Source organism: Notamacropus eugenii, chromosome 6, assembly GCF_028372415.1.
Source record: "Notamacropus eugenii isolate mMacEug1 chromosome 6, mMacEug1.pri_v2, whole genome shotgun sequence".
Classification (NCBI taxonomy): domain Eukaryota; kingdom Metazoa; phylum Chordata; class Mammalia; order Diprotodontia; family Macropodidae; genus Notamacropus; species Notamacropus eugenii.
Window position 1 is genome coordinate 193,993,691 of NC_092877.1, and position 24,391 is coordinate 194,018,081.

The 24,391-nt window shown below is 37.8% G+C and overlaps 1 protein-coding gene across 1 annotated transcript; it reads left to right on the forward strand.

Moving 5' to 3' along the window:
- Positions 1 to 402: 402 nt before the first annotated feature.
- Positions 403 to 873, forward strand: LOC140512527 (large ribosomal subunit protein uL23-like). The gene has a single exon (XM_072621664.1). It carries the CDS (start codon positions 403 to 405, stop codon positions 871 to 873), a length of 471 nt encoding a protein of 156 aa, XP_072477765.1.
- The last annotated feature ends 23,518 nt before the right edge of the window (positions 874 to 24,391 follow it).

The window sequence follows — 24,391 nt, forward strand, 5'->3', positions numbered from 1 at the left end:
GATGGCATGGTCTTCTTTGGCAACGAAGGACAAACACGATGCCCTACAGTATCTCAATATTATCTAACCTTCTGACAATCTAAAGATGCCTGTCTGGGCCATGGAATCTGTCCCTTTGGTGCATTCACATAACCTTTTAGGACTTAGAACTTTTAAAAGTCTTTTCATTTACCCAGCAACTGAACTCTAATAATATGTTGTCTTCTCGCCCCACCCCCCCTTCCAAAGTGTGAACCTGACCATAGATTGTCTTTCTGTCATTTGTCATCCATCCCCAATACTGAGCATAGCACTTGGAACTTAGGAGGAATAGAAATTCAATAAATGTTTTTTCATTAAAAAAAAAACCCACAGAGCTCTATAAGCTCGTGAGAAGCACCAGGGAAGACCCTTTTTCCCAAGATGGCACCAAAGGTGAAGAAGGAAGCTGTTGTGCCCCCCAAGACAGAAGCCAAGTCGAAGACCTTGAAGGCCAAGAAAGCAGTGTTGAAGGGTGTCCATAGCCACAAAAAGAAGAAGATCCAAACATCCCCCACCTTCTGGCGACCCAAGACACTGAGACTAAGAAGACAGCCCAAATACCCTCAGAAAGATGCCCCTCAGAGAAACAAGCTTGATCACTATGCCATCATTAAGTTTCCCTTGACCACTGAGTCTGCTGTGAAAAAGACTGAGGACAACATCACCCTAGTTTTCATTGTGGACGTCAAGGCCAACAAGCAGCAGATCAAACAGGTAGTAAAGAAGCTGTATGACATCAATGTGGCCAAGGTCAACACACTGATCTGGCCTGATGGAGAGAAGAAAGCTTATGTCCGTCTTGCTCTAGACTATGATGCTTTGGATGTTGCCAACAAAATTGGAATCATCTGAACTGTGTCCATCTGTCTCACTGCACCTACAATAAAAAGTTTCCCCCACCCCCCCCAAAAAAAACACACAGCTCAACTGTTAGGCGAGAATCACTAAATCATCACTCCCATCCTTTTCTGCCCCTCCATCCTCACCACAGGCTAACATCCAGCGACAGTCACCCTTACGGCCAAGGATTAAGCATGTTATTTCCCTGTCTCATTTACCAGAGTATGGCTAAAACACCTCTATATCACCAAAACCATACCAGGGTCACCATCTTATCTCAACCCAATATCATGGACAATGTTTCTGTTGAACTGTGGGATACCCTTCTACTATGCCCCACCCACTTGCCCTTATCTTAAGCTACCATCAGAGCCAGGGTTTCTGCTGTGCCTTTAACATCCCCTGAGCAATGTGGTGCACCTCTACTAGCTTCCAACCACTGGGCTGAGGCTCTACTGGACTTCGACCACTTGGAAGACACTCTTTCATGAAGATTTCAAAGGGCTGTAAGGATAGCAACAGCAATGACAGAGTAAGAAGCCCCATCTCTCATCCTTTCCTGGCCACTGTTGAGGAGCCACAGTATAAATTCTGCAATGGCACAGAGCTAGGCCCACATTAAAAGCCTAGGGCCATTGAGCAGTAAGTCCTAGTTACTAGGAGTAAGTTAAGCCTTAACCAAGGAAAAGGGCCATTACTGCAACTATCCTTCTGGGAGGCTTCACGTTCTGACACAGGACCTGATTACTCTGTAACACCTTGAAACAACTACTAGCGGATGACCAAAAAATAGAAAAGATCAGACATGAACCGACATCAAAGACAGGGTTTCTCTGCAAATCGACCACACCGTGACCTGAATTCCAGGGTTATGGCTTCACTGGTAAGACATTCTGATGCCAGAGTATCCCAGAGATCAAGATGTCCCTTATACTGTCCCAATCACAACAAAAGGAAAAGATACATGCTAACCATTTTCTAAAGATCAGTTTACAGTCAAAGCTGTGCTAAACCAGTCCAATTATGAAGTCAGCACAATAGCTAGACTATAACTAGGCTTCAAGCACCAAACCAAAGAAATCATTTTTCTTTCCTGAGACTCTGAACCCTTCACATGCCCTAACCATACACGTGGGGCTCTGTAGGATTTTGATTATAAGACTAAGGACATATCTGGGCCACACCTTGGTAATCAAGTTATATTTCCACCAGGTTCTAACCAGAGGTCTGAGGTTCCACCAAGGATAAATCAGAGAATATTTTTATAAGGTAGTAACCAGTACATACCGCACATGGATAACTGCCTTGTCATGGCAGCGAGGCTTACATAGCACATTGAAATTATGAGCTATGCAATGCAGGGCCTAACCAAGACAGCGAGGTCACGGTGGGAAGTCCTGAAAAAATGTGATCCAATGGAGAAAGAAATGGCAAACAACTCCATTATTCTTGCCAGAAAAAAAAAATACCAAACATGGACAGTACTAAAATGTTAAAAGATATGACATTGGGAAGATGAACCCTTCAAGTTGGAAGGTGTCCAACATGTTACTAGGGAAGAGAACAGGGCAACTACAAATAGCTCCAAAAGAATGAAGTAGCTAGGTTAAAACCAAAAGGAAGCTCAGTTGTGGATGCATCTGGTGACAAAAGGAAAGGATGATGCTGTAAAGATCAATATTACATAGGAACCAGGAATATAAGATCTATGAACCAAGTCAGCTGGATTTGGTCAAATAAGAAAGTTTAAACATTGACATGTTGGTGTAACAACAAGCAAAGTAGGATCTTTGCTATTTTTCTGGATTGAGTTTTAAGCAATCTGGTATGTGCACCCCATCAGATACTGTGTAGAACTGTATATAAAGAGAGAGTCAATGTTGAGAAAGACGAGGTGAGGAGAGCCAGGCTTGAGAAGAAGAGAGCTGGGAGACACCTCTGGGCAGAGGGAGACCTCTGAGGGCTGAGTGAGGAGATCTCTGATGGCAGACTTGCTGAGAGAACCTATGAACTTTGAAAGTAAATAGAGCAGTAGGGCAGAAACATGCCTATAAGGCTCTGCCCTTTTGAGAGCTGTTAAAGTGAGCTGAGCTGTTAACACAGAGCCTCTAGACTTTGGGGGTGAATAGAGATGAGGGTGCTGGTGGTATGTGTCAGTATTGTTGGTGTCCTTTTGAGCTTTGTTTTCCCAGAGACAGAAGCTGGTAAGTGGAGCAGTCCCCCTGAGCTGAGACATGGAACAGGAGCAGAGAGCTGCCTACGTGTGAATCCCAGCAAGTGTCAGGGGTGGTCAGCCCACAGAGAAGAGCCATGGGACTTGGAAATCAACCTCAGGTTCAAATGAAAGAAGGCTTTACTTGGACACTATTTATGGATTAAGAAGATTGTTCTTGCTGTGACCTAGGAGTGGATGGTGTGGACTTTACTTGGGCACTTGGTATTGATTAAGGATGTTGCTATGAATGTTATGCTTCGCTTTATTGGACAATGATTAGTTTATTGCTGAATAAGTAGAGAGTTCATTATACTATGCCGTTAGACCCTTGAAATTATTTACAGCAGCAGCCTCAGATGTGCTGTCATAATTGGCATTATACTTGGGTGTTAGTAATCTGAAATGAACAGGAATGGGCAATCATTGCATCTATTACCATGGGCAAGAATCCCTTAGAAGAAATGGACTAGCCTTCATAGTTGATAAAAAGATGAGAAAAGAAGTACTGGAGTACAATCTCAAAAATAACAGAATGCTTTCAATTTGACTCCAAGGCAAACCATTTAACATCACAGTAATACAACCCTGTGCTCCAACCACCGTTACTTAAAAGGCCAAAAGTTGTTCAGTTCTATGAAGACCTACATCTTCTAAAAGTAATATCAAAAACGATGTTACATTCATCATTGAGTATTAGAATGCTGAAGTAGGCATCAAAAGATATTGGGAATAACAGGCAAATATGGTCTTGGAGTACAAAATCAAGCAAGGCAGAGGCTAATAGAGTATTGTCAAGATAACTTGTTAGTCATAGCAAATATTCTTTATCAACAACCCAAAAGATGACTCTATGCATGGACATCACTAGATGATCAATGACAAGATCAGGTTAATTACATACTTTGCAATCAAAGGTAGAGCAGCAAAAGCATGAGGCTGAGGTAACACTTCCAGACTCCCAAGTCATACCTCAAGATGATTACCATCCTGAGATTTTAAAGGGTTCTTACTATCTGGCTAAATATATATCATACTTAACTATCAGTTCCCACCTCCACCATTCCCCAAACACCTGAATGACTATTTTCCATGTATGAGTCACAAGAATTAAGGTATAGATTTATCATGAGGGTCATACGTCTGTGCCAGTAAGCCCCAATCACCAGTCTGAAAGTCTGCCATAACCTAGGCATCAGATCAAAGTCACAGCTGCTCCATTAGGAGCTCTGTTAGCTTCAACTTTAGGTGCAGGACCACAGGATTGTCACCTTGTTCTAATCACTGGTAGAGGGTCACAACTTTGAAAATATCACACCTGGATTAGAGTGTCAAGGCTAAACACTGCTCCCTTGACTCAAGGCAACAACTTCACTGTTATAATGCCTGAATCACCATCCTAGGGCTTGGGTAACATCTGTATCATATAACAATCACAGCAATAGGGCCACAACTTACCATACTCATCACGCTTCAAACACTGGTTACAACCTCAGCTGTTATATTCCACTTTCATAGACACATTTGAAACAATAGTCTAAAGGAGTAGCTGATCAAATGATCACACCTGGAACACTGAGCAAAAGTCACTTCTGTGCCTTTCACAGTTGTCTGTTGTGTCTTAACAACCCAAGCACTCCTCTGGGCATTACTTTACCCTGATAACCAAACTGTACTTCAATCAGATCCCATCATGGGCCTGAAGTTCCTGTCTACAGAAATCTCAGGCCACAGTTTTATCCATTGCTGACCAATGGATAGCAACCTTATCTAGCATTAACTTCTGGGCCACACCTCCATAAGGTCCCAACCACCAGACCAATAATCCACCAGACTACTACTATGCCAAAGTTACACTAACATCTGAACTCAAGGCTTCATCTAGCACTAAGATCTATCCTTAAGTTTTTATAACATTTCTCCTGTTTAATCATACATCTACCCAACCACTGAATAAGTTTCCACCAGGGACTTACTTTCAACAGACTTGAATAATCACTGTAGACCTGAATTTGAGACAGATGACAGTGCCAAATCAATACTGGGTCCTGATCATCTGATTGAGCATTACACCATGTCTTAACTCAGACCATAATTACGGTCTCAATCATTATACAAAGGCTATGTAGGGTCCTAACACTTAGATCAGAACTCAATTAGGCTAAAATCTTTAACAGAATTTTTCAGTGGGAATTGCCAACCAAGCCAAAGCCATAGCTCACTGAGTCCACTTTATAAGGCCAAGGAACCATTGAATGATCATTAGGGGAAATTATTTAAGGATCACTGGATTCTCTGACAACTATAATAAAAAAAGCCTTGATTTATGGAGGTAGTGTTAGATGACCTGTCTCACCTAGAACTGTTAATATTGTCAAAAGAAAAAAATAACATATGTAGATTCTATCTACTCTGTTTTTCTTTTGTATGTACTAATTTTTTTTTATTTTGTTCATACTAATTTGTCTCCTCCATTAAAATATAAACTCCCACATTCCCAAGGGGCTATCAAACTGTGCATACCCTTTGATCTAGCAATACCACTACTATATCGGTATTCCAAAGAAATAAAAAAAATGAGAACCTTTTTGTATAAAAATATTCATAACCCTTTTGTATTACTGTGATGTTAAATAGTTTTCCTTGGAGTCAAACTGATACCATTCTGGTATTTTTGAGATTTTACTCCAGTACTGCTTTTCTCACCCTTTTATTAAGTAAGGGCTAATCCATTTCTTCTAAGGGATTCTTGCCCACATAATAGATTCAATGATTACCCAAAGGAATGTCCATAAATTGGGGAATGGTTGAACAAATTGAGGCATATGATTGCAATGGAATATTATTGTGACATAAGAAATGACAAGCAGGATGATTTCAGAAAAACCTGGAAAGAATTAAAGAAACTGATACAGAGTGAAATGAGCAGAATGTGAACATTGTACACTAACAGCAATAATGTACAATAAACAACTGTGAATGACTTAGGTTTCTCAACAACATAATGATCCAAGACAATCCCAAAAGACACACGATGAAAAATGTCATCCGCCTCCAAAGAACTGATGCTCTGAATACAGAACAAAGTAAACTATTCTTCACTTTCTCTCCTTGTTTTGTTCGAGTTTTTTCTCCAAAATGCCTAACGTGGAAATGTTTTACATGATTGTACAACTATAATCCATATCAGATTGCTTGCCTTCTCAATGACTGGAGAGGGGAAAGATAGGGGGATAGACTTTGGAACTCAAAACATCGAATATTAAAGATTGTTTTTACATATAACTGGGCAAAATATAAATTTTTTTAAAGAATATAAGTTCCTGGAAAGTCTTGTTGCTTTCTTTCTGTATCCCTAGTACTTACATAGTGTAATGTGCAGTGTCCAATAAACATTTAACAGATCCTACAGTGGCCGAGTCTTGGTGACTCCATGGACACCAGACCCTTTATCTTCTACTATCTCCCAAAGTCTGTCCAAACTCGTATTCATTGCTTCCACGACACATTCATCTCATCCTCTGGTCATCCCCTTCTCTTATTTTCTCTTTTACAACATCAAGGTTTTTGGTGTTTTTTTCCAACGAGTCCCATCTTTTCATTATGTGGCCAAGGTATTTGAAGCTTCAGCTTTACTATTTGTCCTTCCAGTGAATAATGGGAATTACTTTCTGTAAGTATTGACTGATTTCATCTTGCTGTCCAGTGTTGTTCAACTGTGGTCAACCTTTTGTGACTCGATTTGAGGTTTGCTTGATAAAGATACTGCTAGTGGTTTGTTATTTTCTCCTCCTGCTCATTTTACAGGTGAGTAAACTGAGGCAAACAAGGTTAAGTCACTAATTTAGGGACACAAAACTATAAAGTGTAAGATTTGAACTCTGGGAGATGAATCTCAGCGACTCCAGGCACATTGTTTTATCCACTGCACCACCTAGCTGCCCTGAGACACTCAAAATTCTTCTCTACTACTGGAAAAACCATAGCTTTCACTATACTGATTGCTGGCAAGATGATGTCTCTGCTTTTTTAGTATACCATCCAGATTTACCAGCTTTTCTTCCAAGAAGCAAGCATCTTAATTTTATTACTCCTCTCTGCAGTGGTCTTTGAGTCCAAGAATATAAAATCTGACATTGCTACCATTTCTTCTCTTTCTATTTGCCAGAAGTGATGGGGCAAGTTGCTGCACCCTTACCTTTTCTAGTGTTAAGCTTCAAGCCAGCTTTTACTTTCTCCACTTTCACTCTCTTCAAGAGAATTCTTAATCTTACTCACTTTTACTATTAAAGTGGTGTCATCTGCATATCTGTGATAGTGGATATTTCTTGGGACAACATAATTCTGGTTTTTGATTCATCTAGCCTCTCATTTCATATGATGTACTCTGCATATAACTCAAACAAATAAGGTGAAAACATAAGCCCTTCTTATTCTTTTCCCAATTTTAAACCAATCAGTTGTTCACATTCAATTATAACTGTTGCTTTTTTGGCCTGCATAAAAGTTCTTTTTTTCATGACTTAGGATTATTTTTTTTCATTTTTAACACAGTTCATATCATATAAAACAATTCCAACTTTTAATCAGGTGATACTTCTTTTAAAGCATTTACAATATAGATCACAAAGTTTGTTTAATATTTACCAACTAATAATAGACACTAATAATAACTATGTATGCTAACTTCACAAGCCCTTGACCTAATTGTCTCCACACTATTACTAAGAATTAAAGGACCCTACCTTATTGTTTTTGGTCTAAAGTCTTAAGTCTAATAGCATAATTTTAGATTTAAGCTCAGATGTTCCCCTACCAACAATCTATAATTTAAAAGATCTGGTATTAAACTTACAAACCTTATGACTATAGGAAATTGCCACTAAGAGTAGGGACATTGCAGGGAAGCAATATCTCCCCAACTTCATGTCAATGCCAGGCAAGAGTAGATTGTTAATTGCATTCAGTCAAGTTTAAATTCTGCCAGGAGTCAGTGGGGAAATTGAGTCAGAAGAATCCTACCTCAGCCCAGGCTGAACAGCCACTCTCCCACCCTTCCCATGAAATCACCTTTTGCAGTTCCTACCAGTATCTCACAGGCTTATTGGCATCATAGATTGGAGGCTCAGACAGCCTTTCTTGCTATCCATACCTGGAGTTAGTCTCAGAAGAACAGTTACATAGAATAGTCCCATAGGATCTTAAAATAGCAAGTTCCAATAACCAGGTTTCAGATATGACTATAACTTGACATTAGCTAAGGAACATCTTTTGAGACAAGTCTTAAGTGGCTTACATGCCTTTCTATAAATGTTCTAGTTACTGATTAAATAATGATCATAAAATCAAATTTACCATTAAAACCTTAACTTTTCCATCGATGCCAAGTTTTACTTGAGATTACCTGCCTCTAGGAAACTTAAACTAACATTTTTTCCTGAAAGTAAAGATGTCTCTGATTTAGTCTCAGTAATTAATTCAGTCAATTGTTTTAATACTAATTGCTTTTACATCATTTTGTTAAATGTCCAATTTTTTTCCCCATCTCTCCCCTCCCTCCACCCCCTAATACCTTGCATTCTGATTGCCCCTTCCCTCCATGTGCCCTCCCTTCTTTCCCACCTCACCCTTCCCTTATCCCCATCTTCTCTCTTTTCTTGTAGGGCAAGATAAATTTCTATACCCTATTACCTGTGTTTCTTATTTCCCTGTTATATGCAAAAATAATTCTCAATATTCATTTCTAATACTTTGAATTCCAAGTTTTCTCCCTCTCTCCCTCCCTACCCATCCCCACTGAGAAGACGACTAATTCAATGCAGACTAAATAAGTGCCATTTTGCAAAAGACTTCCATTATAATCATGTTGTGTAATACTAACTATATTGCTCTCTATCCTACTCTATCCCCCCTTATATTTTTATTCCCTCATTTGATCTTGTCTTTTCCCAAAAGTGTTTATTTCTAGTTACTCTCTTCTCCCATTTGCCCTACCTTCTATCATTCCCTTCACCCCACTTACCCCCTCCTCCCTACTTTCCTGTAGTGTAAGTTAGATTTTCATATCAAATTTAGTGAGCATGTTATTCTCTCCTTAAGCCATATGTGAAGAGAGTAAGCTTCACTACTCCCCTCTCCTCTTCTCCCTTTTCTCTTCCATTGAACAAGATTTTTCTTATCTCTTTTATGAGTTATGGCCTGCCCCATTCCCTTTCTCCCTTTCTCCTCCCAGTATTTTCCTCCCTCACCACTTCTTTTTTTTATGTATATCATCTCTTCTGATTCAACTCAAACTGTACTCTCTGTCTATGTCTGTGTGTGTGTTTGTGTGTGTATGTATGTGTACAATCCCTCCACCTACCCAAATACTGAGAAAAGTCTCCAAGAGTTACAAATATTATCTTTCCATGTAGGAATGTAAACAGTTCAGCTTTAGAAAGTCTTTTATGATTTCTCTTTCCTGTTTGCTTTTTCATGGTTCTCTTGATTCTTGTGTTTGAAAGTCAAATTTTCTCTTCAGTTCTGTTCTTTGCATCATGAATGCTTGAAAGTCCTCTATATCATTGAATGACCCTTTACGCCCTTGAAGTATTATACTCAGTTTTGCTGGGTAGGTGATTCTTGGTTTTAATCCCAGTTCCTTTGACTTCTGGAATATCCTATTCCAAGCCCTTCAATCCCTTAATGGTGAAACTGCCAGATCCTGTGTTATCCTGATTGTATTTCCACAATGCTTGAATTGTTTCTTTCTAGCTGCTTTCCAGTATTTTCTCCTTGACCTGGGGACTCTGAAATTTGGCCACAATATTCCTAGGAGTTTTTCTCTTCAGGTCTCTTTCAGGAGGTAATCAGTGGATTTTTTCAATATTTATTTTGCTTTCTGGTCTAGAATATCAGGGCAGTTTTCCTTGATAATTTCATGGAAGATAATGTCTAGGCTCTTTTTTGATCATGTCTTTCAGGTAGTCCCATAATTTTTAAATTATCTCTCCTGGATCTATTTTCCAAGTCAGTTGTTTTTCCAATAAGGTGTTTCACATTATCTTCTATTTTTTCAAACTTTTGGTTTTCTTTTTTAACTGCTTGGTTTATCTCATAGTCATTAGCTTCCCTGAACTCAATTCTCTCTTTTAAAGAAAACTATTTTGTTCAGTGAGCTTTTGAACCTTCTCCTCCATTTGGCTAATTCTGCTTTTTAAAGCCTCCTCCTCATTGGCTTTTTGGACCTCTTTTTCCAGTTGAGTTAGACTTTTTTTAAAGGTGTTATTTTCCTCAGCATGTTTTTGGTTCCCCTTTAGCAAGCTGGTAACTCACTTTTCAGGCTTTTCTATTGCCTGAGCCCATTTGACCTTCACTTTGGAGGCACTGGAGGCAGGAGCCTTGACTTCCTGTGACAGTATGCCTTGTTCTTCCTCATCTTAAAAGATGGGAGGAGACACTTGTTCACCAAGAAAGTAACCTTTGGTTTTCTATAGTCTTATTTTTTTTAGACTTTTTTGGACATTTTCTCAGGCAGTTACTTGACTTCTGAATCCTTTGTCAAGAGGAGGGTCCTATTGCCCCTCCTCTCCCCAGTACCATGTTCAAGGCTGAGATTCCACTCAGCTGCTTGATTCCCCAGGGCTTTGAGTGGGGGCGGGACCATCACTGAGGGCTGAGGTTTAGATCAGCTTCTCTCTACCACCAGAGGCTTTAAGCTGAGCTGCCTGGACAATGGACCCAAGTTGCTTCCCAGCCACTATACCTGCCTGCAGCCTGCTGCTGCTACTGCTAATGCCATCTGGAGCTGTTGCTGGAGGAACCCCATTCCCCTCTCGCCCAACTGGGAAAGCCCTCCCACACTGACCTTTGTTGCTTGTGGGTTGAGGGATCTGGGACCCTCCCTGCTGGGAACTCTGCCCTGAAGGTCTGTTCAGGTCCTGTTCCTCCCTGTACTGCATGGCCAGGTCTGGGCTTGACTCTGCTCAGCATCCCACGAGAGAGACCTTTCCTGTCAGCCTTCCTGGTTACCTTTGGCTGGAAACCTCTTTCACTCTGTTGTTCTGTGGCTTCTGCTGATCTAGAATTTGTTGAGAGTCATTTTTTACAGATATTTTGTGGGCTGTGGGGGAAGCATTAGAGTATATGTGTCTTTCTACTCCATCATCTTGGCTCTGCACCTCTGCATAAAAGTTCTTAAGGAGACAAGATGATCTAGTATTCCCATCATTTTGAGAACTAGTCATATTTAGGGCTTAAGCCCCTAGTGTAGTCAGTGGAGCTGAAGTAGATGATTTTACAGAATTCCTTTGCTTTCAGTAAATTCTGGCAACTTGACTTCTAGTTTCTCAACTTCTTTGGAAACCCACCAGACACTTGCAGTGCCAAGATGGCAGAGGAAGGCACCCGCTGAGGTCCTCCAAAATTCCTCTCCAAACAACTGGAAAAGTACCTCAAAATTAATCTAGAAGCAGGGAAGCAGCTTACCAGCAGGGTAGGAAAGGTCTGTCTTAACTCAGGTAGGAGGCAAGTGAGGTCCAAGAGCAACAGCACCTGCCAGTCTCAAAGCAGTAAACCAGGTTCCAAGCTGGGGTCAATCCACCAGCAAGGCCCCACTCTTGTACAAACCAGAGGTTGCCTAGGCAAGTGAGCAGTCTGTATAGAACAGCAAAGCTCCACCTCCAACACAAGTCACCAGCAAGACCGGGACCCTATTGCTGACCAGTTGTGAATTCCAACAGCAGAACTGGCTAAAAGTGAGACCTCCCAGATGCCGGGGCCTACTAACAAAGAGGCCTGTTTCTATAACAACCCAGTCTGAGGACTCCAACCTTCAGGCAGATCAGAAACAAAATTACTCCTCCAAGGTCTATTAGCAGAGAGACTCTGTTTCCATAGCAACCCAGCATCAGGGCCCCCACTCCTAGGGAAGACCAGCAACAAGATCCCTCCTCCAGAAATCTCCACCAGAAAGACTGTTACCATAGCAACCTACCAGCAAGACCCCACCCTGGAGTCAGGGGAGGCCAACAGAGAAACCTCTCCCCACCTCAACTCCATTCGGTATAAGCATCAAGGGAAGCCTAACCTCCAGAGAAAGAAAACAACTAAGTCCTAAAACCCATGAAATCTAGCAGTAAGACCTAGAGCCCCAGTATAAAATGCATGAGACAGTGGAAGCCCAGAACCTAATTCTCACATAAAAACACCAAGTCACAAAATAAGGAAAAACAAGGTAAAAAGGGCAAAACATGAAAAAGCTTGACTATAGAAAGTCATTATGGTGATAGGAAGAATGAAGATATAAATTTAGAATAGAACAATAGTGTCAAAATGGCTACATATGAAGCCTCAGAGAAACATGTATTTTGATCTGAGGCCCAAAAAGAATTTCTGGGAGAGCCTTGCAAAACATTTTAAAATGCAAATTAGAGAAGCAGAGGAAAAATTGGGAAAAGAAATGAGAGTAATGAAGAGTATGAGAGTAAATGAGAGTAATGAGAGTAAAAAAGAAAAGAGAGAAAATCATGAAAACAAAGTGAGCAAGGGGAAAGATATACCAAAATTTACCAAGATATACAACTCCCTAAAAGGAAAAATCAGCCAAATGGAAAAGGAAGTAAAAAAGCTCACTGAGAAAATAGTTCCTTAAAAATTAGAAATGAACAAGTGCACATTAATGACTCTGTGAGTTATCAATATAAGGATAAAACAAAGTCAAAAAAGTAAAAACAAAGATGTGATATTTCTCATGGGAAAAATAACTGACCTAGAAAATAGATGCAAGAGAAGTAATTTAGGAATTAGTGGACTACCAGAAAATAATAACTAAAAAAAAAAAACCTGGACAACATCACTCAGGAAGTTTTCAAAGAAAATTGCCTTGATATATTAGAAACAGAGGACAAAATAGAAATGAAAAGAATTCACCAATCACTGACTGAAAGAGATTCCCAAATGAAAACTCCCTGGGAACATCATAACCAAATTCCAGAGTTCACAGATCAAGGAGAAAGTAAGAATTATGCAGGATTTGGCAGCTTCCACATTGAAGAAACCAAGAGCTTGGAATATGATATCCTAGAAGGTAACAAAGTTATGATAACTACCAAGAATCACCTACTCAACAAAATTGAGTATAATCTTGAGGAAGGAAAATGGGCATTTAACAAAATGGAGGACTTTCAAACATTTCTAATTACAAGACTAGAACTGAATAAAAAATGTTAACCTCCAAATCCAAGACTTAAGAGAAACAGGAAAAAAGAAACAAGAAAAAGAAAACATAAGAAATTCAATAAGGAAAAAATGCTGATATTTACACATGGCAAGATAATATTTGTAACTCTAAACAACTTTATTATTATGAGAGTAATTAGAAGGTGTACATGCAGACAGAGTGTATGGATATAAAGGTGCTTAGATGGGATAATATAAAAAAAAGCTAGGGGAAGAAAATTGTGCTGGAAGGAGGGGAAAATTAAATGGAGACAAATTGTCCCACAAAAAAAGACAAGAAAAAGCGATTATAACAGAGGAAAAGATGGGAGGGTGACAGGAAAAGTTTAAACTTTAATCTCATCAAAATTAGCTCAAAGAGAGAAAAATATAAGCCCTGAGTTGGATATAGAAATCTATCTTACCCAATAATGAAGTAAAAAGGGATGGAGATAATAAAAGGGTGTGGGGACTGATGAAAGGAAGGTCATGATCAGAAGTAAAACGCTTTTTGAATTCAATTTTTAATTTTCAACATTCACTTCAACAAGATTTTAAGTTCCAAATTTTCTTCCCATCTCCTCCCTCCACCCCCCAAGATAGCATGCATTCTGATTACCCCTTTCCCCAATCTGTCCTCCATCCTATTACACCCCTCCCTTCTCTTATCTGCTTCTCTATTTTCTTGTAGGACAAGATAAACTCCAAAACCCCATTGCCTGTGGGTCTTATTTCCCAGTTGCATATAAAAACAATTTTTAACATTCATTTTTAAAAATTTGAGTTCCAACTTCTATTCTTCCCTCGCCACCCATACCCATTGAGAATACAAGCAATTCAATATAGGTTATATATGTGGAGTCATGCAAAACCCTTCCATAACAGTCATGTTGTGAAAGACTAACTGTATTTCCCTCCATCCTGTCCTGCCCCCCATTTATTCTATTCTCTCTTTTGACCCTGTCCCTCCTCCATAGTGTTTACTTCTAATTACCCCTGCCTCCCATTTACCCTCCCTTCTATCATCCCTGACACTGCCCACTTATCCCCTTCCCCTCTACTTTCCTGTAGTGTAAGACAGATTTTCATACCAAATTGAATGTGCATGTTATTCCTTCCTTAAGCCAAATCCAACAAGATTTAGGTTTACTCTTTCCATTACCTCCCCTCTCTTCACCTTGATTGTAAAAGCTTTTTCTTTCTTTTATGTGAGAAATAATTTACTCCATTCTATTTCCCCCTTTTCCTTTTCCACTATTCTTCTCTCACCCCTTAATTTTATTTTATTTTAGATATCATGTCATGTTCAGCATACCCTATGTTATAGATATAATTCCTCCAACTACTCTAATTCTGAGAAGAGTCTCAAGAGTTGCAAATATTATCTTTCTGTGTAGGAATATAAAAAGTTCAACTTTAGTAAGTCCTTATGATTTCTCTTTCCTGTTTACCTTTTGCATGCTTCTCTTGATTCTTGTATTTGAAAGTCAAATTTTCTCTTCAAGTGGTCTTTTCATCAAGAATGCTTCAAAGTTCTCAATTTAATTGAGTGACCATTTTTCCCCTGAAGTATTATACTCAGTTTTGCTGGGTAGGTGATTCATGGTTAGTCCTACTTCCTTTGACTTCTGGAATATCATATTCCAAGCCCTTCAATCCCTTAATGTAGAAGCTGCTAGATGTTGTGTTGTCCTGACTGTGTTTCCACAATTCTCATATTGTTTCTTTCTGGCTACTTGCAATATTTTCTCCTTGATCTGGGAGTTCTGGAATCTGGCTGTAATATTCCTAGGAATTCTCTTTTTGAGATCTCTTTTAGGAGGTGATCAGTGGATTCTCTCAATATCTATTTTTCACTCTGGTTCTAGAATATCAGGGCAGTTTTCCTTGATAATTTCTTGAAAGATGACATCTAGGATCTTTTTGTGGTCATAGTATTCAGGGACTCCAATACCTTTTTTATTTGTCTCTCTTGTGTCTGTTTTCAGGTCAGTTGTTTTGCCAATGAGATATTCCACACTGTCTGCTATTTTTTCGTTCTTTTGGTTTTGTTTTATAATTTTTTGATTTTCCATGAAGTCATTAGTTTCCATTTGCTCCATTCTATTATAAGGGATCATTATTTTCAGTGAGCTTTTAGACCTCCTTTTCCATTTGGTCAATTGTGCTTTTTAAGGCAATCTTCACCTCATTGCCTTTTTTGGATCTCTTTTGTCATTTGATTTGGTAATTTTTTTTTTCATGTTAAATAACACTCTATTGGACTGAATGCAATAATTTTTCCATTTCAACTGGAAAGATATGTGTAAAAAGTTCTTATTTGGGCTTTAAAATGGAAGTATATTTCAAATAGGAAAATTCAAATTGTAAAGCAGTGTGTGTATATGTGTGTGTGTGTGTGTATTTGATTAGATTATATATATGTTTGATTAGATATATTTTCCAATGATTCATCAATTCAATGATGAAATAAATATTTACCTAACCTTTGGGGGAAAAAACACAGCATCACTTTTATAGTAGACAATTTATCTTACAAGTCATTATAAATTTGCCCCCCCCCAAAATATATATAAGTGCAAATAAATGTAAAAAATCCTCATGAATACTTTAATGAGCTACATACATTTTATCCAAAATGGAATTCCTCATTCAGAGGCCAAAAAGGTAGAGAGACCCTAAAAATGTAGCAGAAGCACTTCCACACACTGGTTTCAGTAGTATAGTTTGTGCAGAAATGTTTCCACTAGATTCATACAGTGTGCTTTAGATGAATACTCTTCATTTGGTCAACTGTTTAACAGTCTGCAGCTCTTCAAGAGGCTCCCATTTTTGGTTAATTGCGAAAAGCTTTTAAGGCTGGGAAGGATTCATATTTTCCCATGGTTCTGGATTTCTGTGTCTGTTAACAATCATATCACTTTTGCGAAGGGAGTATATGAACATGTAGGCTGCTCCACATCTGGCAAATACTCACAAATGTAATCAAAGGAATAAGTTCTTTCTTTTTCATCATGAGTTGGAAGATGTTCATGATTGATACTTTTAAGGTGATGGTCAAAGATAACAACCAGGTATGGGAGTGAGGATTGCTAAAGCTGAGAACTGTCTCTGACTTGGTAAATGTCTAACCTGTTATTTTCTTCAACATTTCTGAGTCCTCGTTAGCAAGCAGTTCTCACTTCTCTTCCTAATTTTTCCTCTATTTCTCTTACTTGATTGTCAAGACCAATTCATATTTTTCTTGGAGGCTTTAGATGTAGGAGCTTTGACTTTATTGTCTCCTTCTGGTTGTATATTTTGATCTTGTCACCAAAGTAAATTTCTACAGTGTGATATTTTTTGTTTATTTTCCCAGCCAATTACTTCACTTTTGAGCTCTTTGTCAAGGTGGTTCTCTGATTCCAATGGGGGGTAGGAGGGTGTATTGTCAGGTGTTTGATCCCCCTAGAGTCTGTGGGTCTAGAATTCCAGAAACAGCTGCTGCCACTGCCTCTGCTGCTTCTGTGGCTGCACCTGGCTCCTCTACCCACTCTACTGCCTTGGGACTGGGGCCAGACTGCTCTCCTCTCTCATACAGGTCCAACAAGTTTTTTCCACTGACTTTCCAATTTGTCCTTGGCATTTTGGAGTCAACAAGTCTGGAATATGCCATAAGTTCCAGTGATTCATTCCCCCCAAGACCTGCTCAGCTCCTGTCTATGCTGGCATAGCCCATGCTGGACTGCACTCTGCTCCCAGCCTGGCTTGATAAATGCTTCCTGTCAACTGTCCAGAGTGTCTTGGGCTAGAGATTTGCTTCACTTCATCATTCTGTGGCTTCTGTAGATGCAGAATTTGTTTAGAGTCATTATTTATAGTTATTTGGCTGGATCTGGGGGTAGAGCTGCAGCAAATCCCTGCTTTTACTCCACCATCTTGGCTCTGCAAGAAGTAAAACATTTTTGAGGAAGGAAAGGCTGGGGTGAAAAAGAAAGAGGGGGGCAAACAAGTGAAAATAGCATGAAGGGAAACATACAGTATGATAACAGTTAGTCATCATAACTATAAATGTGAATTTGATTAACTCACTAATAAAATGGATGCAAATAACAGAATGAACTAAAAAACAGAATCCTCCAATATATTATTTACAAAAAAAACACATTTGAAAGAGAGAGATAGACACAACGTAATGATAAGGGAATGGAAAGTATCTATTATACTTTAATTAAAGCAAAGAAAGCAGAGATAGCAATCATAATTTCAGACAAAGCAAAAAAAAGTAGATCTAATTAAATTAAATTAAAAGAGATAAAAAAGGAAACTATATCTTGCTGGAAGGTATTATTGATAATGAAGTCATATTAATACTAAACATAGATGAACCAAAACTACAGCAACCAAATTTTTTAAATTAAATGAGTTATAGAAAGAAATAGATAATAAAACAATACTAGTGGGGTACCTCAACTTTCCCCTCTCAGGACTAGACAAATATTACCAAAAAATAAACAGGAAAGAAGACAAGGAGGTGAATGAAATTCTGGAAAAGTTAGACAAGATAGATCTCTGGAAAAACCTGAGTGGGAATAGAAAAGAATATACCTCTACCTCAACAGTACATGGTACCTACACAAAAACTGACCATATATTAAGATATTAACCTTGCAACCAAATGCAGAAAAGCAGAAATGATAAACACATCCTTTTTAGATCGTAATGCAATAAAATTGCATTCACTAAATTACATTCACTGAAGGAGAAATAGATTAAAAATTAATTGGAAATTAAGCCAACTTTAAAAGCAGGTAGGTCAAAAAAAGAATCACAAAAACAATAACTTCATTAAAGAAAATGACAACAATGAAACAACATACAAAAATTTATAGAATGTAGCCAAAACAGTACTTAGGGGAAAATGTATATCTTTAATTGCTTACATCAGTAAAATAGAGGAAAAGCAGATCAATGAATAGGGCATGCAACTAAAAAGCTAGAATAAGATCAAATTAAAAATCACCAATTAAATGCCAGATTGGAAATCCTGAAACTCAAAGGAGAGATTAATAAAATTGAAAGTAAGGAAAACATTAAATTAATAAATAAAACTGGAAGCTTGTTTTATAAAAAAAAAATAGACAAACCATTGGTTAATTTGATTTTAAAAAGGAAAGAAGAAAAAATAATAACATCAAAAACAGAAGGTATGAATTAATCACCAATGAAAAGGAAATCAAGACAATTGTTAGGAGCTATTTTGACCATTTGCATGCCAATAACTTTGACAAACTAAATGAAATGGATGGATGTCTAAAAATATATATAAATTATCCAGATTAACAGAAGAAAAAATAAAATAATTAAATAACCCAATCTTAGAAAAAGAAATTGAGTAAGCCTTCAATGACCTTCCTAAGGAAAAAAAATCCCCAGGACCAGATGGATTCAAAAGTCAATTCTACCAAACATTTAAAAACAATTAATTTCAACAGTATATACACTATTTGGAAAAATAGGTGAAGTAGTCATACAAAATTCCTTTTATGACACAAATATAATGCTGACTCCTAAATCAGAAAAAACCAAAACAGAGAAAGAAAATTAGATACCAATTTCCCTACTGAATATTGATGCAAAATTTTTAAATAGAATACTAGTAAAGATACTGCAACAATTTGTCATGAGGATAATACATTATGATCAGGTGGGATTTATATCAGGAATGCAGAACTGGTACAATATTAGGAAATCTATCAGCATACCTGACCATATTAATAACAAAACCAGTAGAACTTATATGATTATCTCAATCAGTGTAGAAAAAAACATTGACAAACATACAGCATCCATTCCTATTAGCAACACTAGAGAGCATAGAAATAACGGAGGCTTACCTTCAAATGATAAGCAATGTTTATTTAAAACTGTCCTGGATGTTTTCTTCTACATTTTTTGTGGGCCACCAGAAAACCTTTGATGTGCCAAAAACGACCCAGGGGCTGCAAGTTGTGCAGGTCTGATCTAAAACCTTCAGCAAATATCTGTAAGGCAGATAAACTAGAAGCTTTCCCACTACAATCAGGGGTGAAGCAAGGATGCCCATTGTTACCCCTGTTATTTAATATTGTACAAGAAATGTTAGTTATAGCAACAAGAGAAGAAAAAGAAATTAGTTAGAATAGGCAATGAGGAAACAAAACAAGTCAGTCTTTGCAGCTGATATGATATACTTAGAAAAGCTTAGAGAATCAACAACAAAACTACTTGAAATTAAATAAAAAATTAAACGACTTGAAATTATTAACAACATTAGCTAAGTTGCAGCACACAAAATAAACCCACCGACATCATCTGTATTTCTATATATTACCAACAAATCTAGCAGTAAGAGACAGAAAGAGAAATTCCATATATAATAACTGTAGACAATATCAAACACTTGAAAATCTACCTGCCAAGTCCAACCCAGGAACTATATGAAAACAGCTATAAAATATATTTCTAAACAATTGGAAAAAATATTAATTGCTCATGGGTAGGCCAAACCAATATAATAAAAGTGACAATTTTACCTAAATTTATTTATTCAGTATGTACCAACCACTCAAAAAATTATTTTATGAAGTTTGAAAACATAATGACAAAACTGGTCTAGAAAAGCAAGAGCTCAAAGATAACAAAGGAATCCATGATTAAAAATGCAAAAGAACATGGTCTGATGTGTATATATGTATATGTGTCTGTATACATCTATATATAAATATTCCTGTGCTTAATTGTAACTGAGGCAGGGGCAAAGGGAGAAAGTGGGGAAAAACAAAAGAAAACTTATATAGAAACAAAGAAAAGATGGCTAGCTCTTAACATAATAGTTAATATTTATTATCTAGATTTTCTTGAAACAGAATTTTATTATTGTATATTTTGAATCCTCTTTTATATTCTGCTATGCACTTGACAGCTATTCTTTCTTATTTGGTATTTAAGTTTCAGTATTTAAGCTTATAATGGTTCTTCCTATTTTTTATTGTATATTTTAGTTTTAGTATTTGCATTTAAAATTTTTTTTAAAAAATTAAAAGGTAGTACAGCTTTACCAGATCTTAAACTGTATTTTGAAGCCCTACTTATTAAATACAATCTGATACTGACTAATAATTAGAGCAGTGGATCAGTGCAATAGTTTAGGTACAAATTACATAAAGACCATAGTAATCTAGTTAGGATTTGATAAACACAAAAATCCAACCATTCAGAACAAAAATTCAGTATTTTTGACAAAAATTTCTGGGAAAGCTGGAAAAACAATATGGTAGAAATTAGCTATTGATAGACCAATATCTCACAACATATACCAAGATAGGGTCAAAAAAAGGTGTTTAATTTACACATAAAGGGTAACTACAACAGGCAAATTAAGAGAGCTTGGAATTGTTTATCTTTCAAATTTATAAATAAGGGGAGAATTTATGACCAAAAGAGATAGATAGATTATTACAAAATGTGAAGTACATAATTTTGGTAATATAAAATTTAAAAGGTTTGCACAAACAAAATCAAAGCAACCAAAATTATAAGGAAAGAGGAAAATGGGGGGGGGAGATTTGCAAAAAAGCATTTCTGATAAAGGCTTCATTCTTAAGTACATAGAGAAGTGAGTCAAATTTATAAAAATATAAGTAACTCTCCAATTGACAAATGGTCAAAGTATATTAACAGGCAGCTTTCAAACAGCAAATCAAATCTATCTGTAGTCATATAAAAAATGTTCTGGGCCAAGATGGCAGAGTAAAAGTAAGCACTTGCTTGAACTGTCACTTGGACCCCTCCGTATACCTATAAAAATGACTCTCAACAAATTCTAGAGCTGTAGAACCCACAAAATGACAGTGAAACAAATCACCAGCCAGAGAAATCTTGGACGGTTGACAGGAAGGGTCTATCACATTGGACTGGGAACAGAGCACAGTCCAGCATGGGCTCTGCCAGGGTGGTCAGGACAAGAACAGGTCTCAGTGGACTGAATCACTGGTAGCTGTGATGGTTTCCAGACTTTTTGTCCCACAAATGCCAAAGAAAGCATAGAAGGTCAGCGGGAAAATACTGTCAGACCTGGGTGAGAGAGGAGTGCAGTCCAGCCTCACTCACAAGATGGTGGCAGCAGTAGCATCTGCTTCTGGAACTCCTGGCTGACAGATGGTATGGGAATCAGCAACTGATCAGAGGGGGAGTGCAGGAATCTCTTTGCTGGTATCGAGGCAATATTCTCAGGCTTTAATCTGACAGATCTGCGTCACAATCCTGCAAGGTGGTCCTGGGGTGAAGAGGAGAGCTGGAGCAGTGGGGATAGTAGCTGCAATGGAGAGGGAATCCTTCTCACGGTATCAAGGCAGAAAAGAGTGCTTGTGGTCACTCACAGATCAGAGCCCAGGTCAGGAAAGGAGTAACCACCTCTCTTTTGATCATATCACCTTGAAAGAACTGAAAATTTACAGGTCCCTAGAAGTATTTCTGAAAACAGCCACACCAAACCTCTGAGGTTTGGGACAGAACACCCTACACACTGGAAGCAGAGTCCTACCTTAACAAAGAATTGGAAAGTCAAATATTTGAATGGGAAAATGAGCAAATAGCGTAAAAACAACTCAGACTATAGAATCTTATTTTGATTACAAAGAAGATCAAAGCATAAAACCAGAAGACAACAAAGTCAAATCTCCTATATCAAAGACCTCCAAGGAAAGTATGAATTGTTCTCAGGCCATGGTAGAGCTCAAAAAGGATTTTGAAAATCAAGTAAGAGAAGTAGAAAAAATATGGGAAGAGAAATAAGAGTGATGCAAGAAAATCATGAAGTATCAAGCTGTTAATTCCCTTTCTAATTCTTTCTTCTATAGTTCTCATTTCCTTTCCAATGTCCTTTGAATCTTTCTCATTCCATTAATATAAAAAAAGTTTTTTTAAACTTTTTTTTAACTCTGACTGCACTTCTTCCAGGAATTTTAGTTGAATTTCTGACCAGGCTGTTTGTCTTTTATGTTCTAGACGTTTTGGAGTCACTCTCTTTTCCTTTGTGTCTTGAGCACCTCTGCCTTAATAGCTCATTACGGTGGGTTCTTTTTGGTTGGCTCCTTGTTCCAGTCTACTATTTCCTAACTTTGGACTTGATGTTATAGCTAGTCTCTATCACACGTTTGAAAGGAAGGTCTAAACTGGTCTATTGCTGCTTTCTTGGGGTATTGTGTGTTACGTTATTGCGGGATCTTAGGGACAGGCTGGAAACCTGTGAGCTTTCTATGCATTCAGAGTGATGTGATCCAGAGCAAAATCTGATTGCAACATGGCTCCTTCCTACTGGTCTGAGCTCTGACAGTTCCCGACCTAGATTTGGGCCTGTGCAAAAATAGATTGCCAATGAATTCTGCCTCTCTCAACCAGCTGGAAAACTCTTTTGATTCATAATGGCAGAATTGTAGGCTCCTCTTTGGTCTAGAATTCCTACCCTAGTTATTTCTCTGCAGGCTGGACTAGATACTAAAAAGTGAGATCTGCTCTGAGTTTGGAGACTGACTCACAACGCTGCCACTGCTAGCTTTTGAAATTCCTCCTTTCTCAGTGAGCCCACCCAGGGCCTCCAATCCTAGGAACACCATCCTTGAATGAAGGTCTCTTCTCAAGCTGTGACCCAGAAGGGTGTAGTGGGTGACAAAGCTACCAATTTGCAAGGCACCCCAGTATGAATCTGGTAATACTGGAAAGCTCTGTACAGCATGCTCTTGCCCTGACCCTGTTCCTATCATCCACATATCTCCTTGTCTATCTCCCTGTGATGAGCTGGGCTGAGCAAATGACTCACTGTGACCTTTCCTAGATTTTCCCTGTAGGATTTATTCTGGCACATGTTCAAGATATGTTTGGAGGAGTTTATGGAGGGGAGCCAACCTCAATTTTTTCTCTACCTCTGCCTCCTTCAACTCAACTTCCCTAAGCATTTATCTTAAAGACCTTGATCTCCCCATAGTGAATAAATCTGAACCCACAACCCCTGAAAGGTGGAAGATAAAATTCTATTCAGTCATATGAAAAAAAAAGGATAGCAACAGGGGGAAAGGGATGGAAGACATAAACTACAGGACACTGAAGGACACTAACAAAATTAGCCAGTGAAAAAGAATTCTACTGACTCCCCAAAGATCATAGAACAATCAGGTGTAAAACAAAACAAAACAAAACAAAAAAAACCTCCTGAATAGCTCAAAATACTAATAACATTTTTAAAATTTATTTTTTTTCATTTTTCTACAATCGCTTCCATGAGTCTTAGATTTTGTACCCCTTCATCTCCCCATCCTGGCAGAGATGGCATGCAATCCTATATAGGTTCTACACATATGTTCTTATTAACCACATTTTCACATTAGTCATGTTGCATAGAAGAATTAAAATGAATGGGAGAAACCATGAGAAAAAAACAAAACATAACACAAGAGAAAATATTCTGCTTCATTCTGCTTTCCAATTCCATAGTTCTTTCTCTGCATGTGGATGGCATTCAATGTGGTACTAGAAATGTTAGCTTTAGCAATAAGAGAAGAAAAAGAAATTGAAGGAATTAGAATAGGCAAAGAAGAAACTAAATTATCATTCTTTGCAGATGATATGATATACCTGACATTTTTAAAAGAAAAAATATCAGTATTTGATTTATGTCATAAATCAAAGCTCTCAATGTAGAAATTTAAAAAAAAACAGAAGAGTAGAAAAAGTTGAATACATTGTCTTTCTCTAAAGAAGCAGAAGGAGCAGAAAAACGTTGCAGTGGAGTTGGCAAGACAAATAAAACTTTTTTCAAAAAACTACATGAATTTCATGCAAGCCAAAGAGATTGAACTTAAAAACAAGATATGTATAAATAATTTTAAATTGAAAACTCTTGAATCCATGTTGAAGAAAATAATTCTCAAGAACTTCAGAATACCGATGACAAGCATTGGTTAATGGATTCATCAGGAAAAAACCCCACAAGTGCAAAACTCACAGGCATGTATGTAGTGGTTAAATTTTATAGTATTAATAACAAATGACAATTGTCTAAGAATTTAGAAAAAGGAATTTCAAACATAAAAATAATTCAAATAA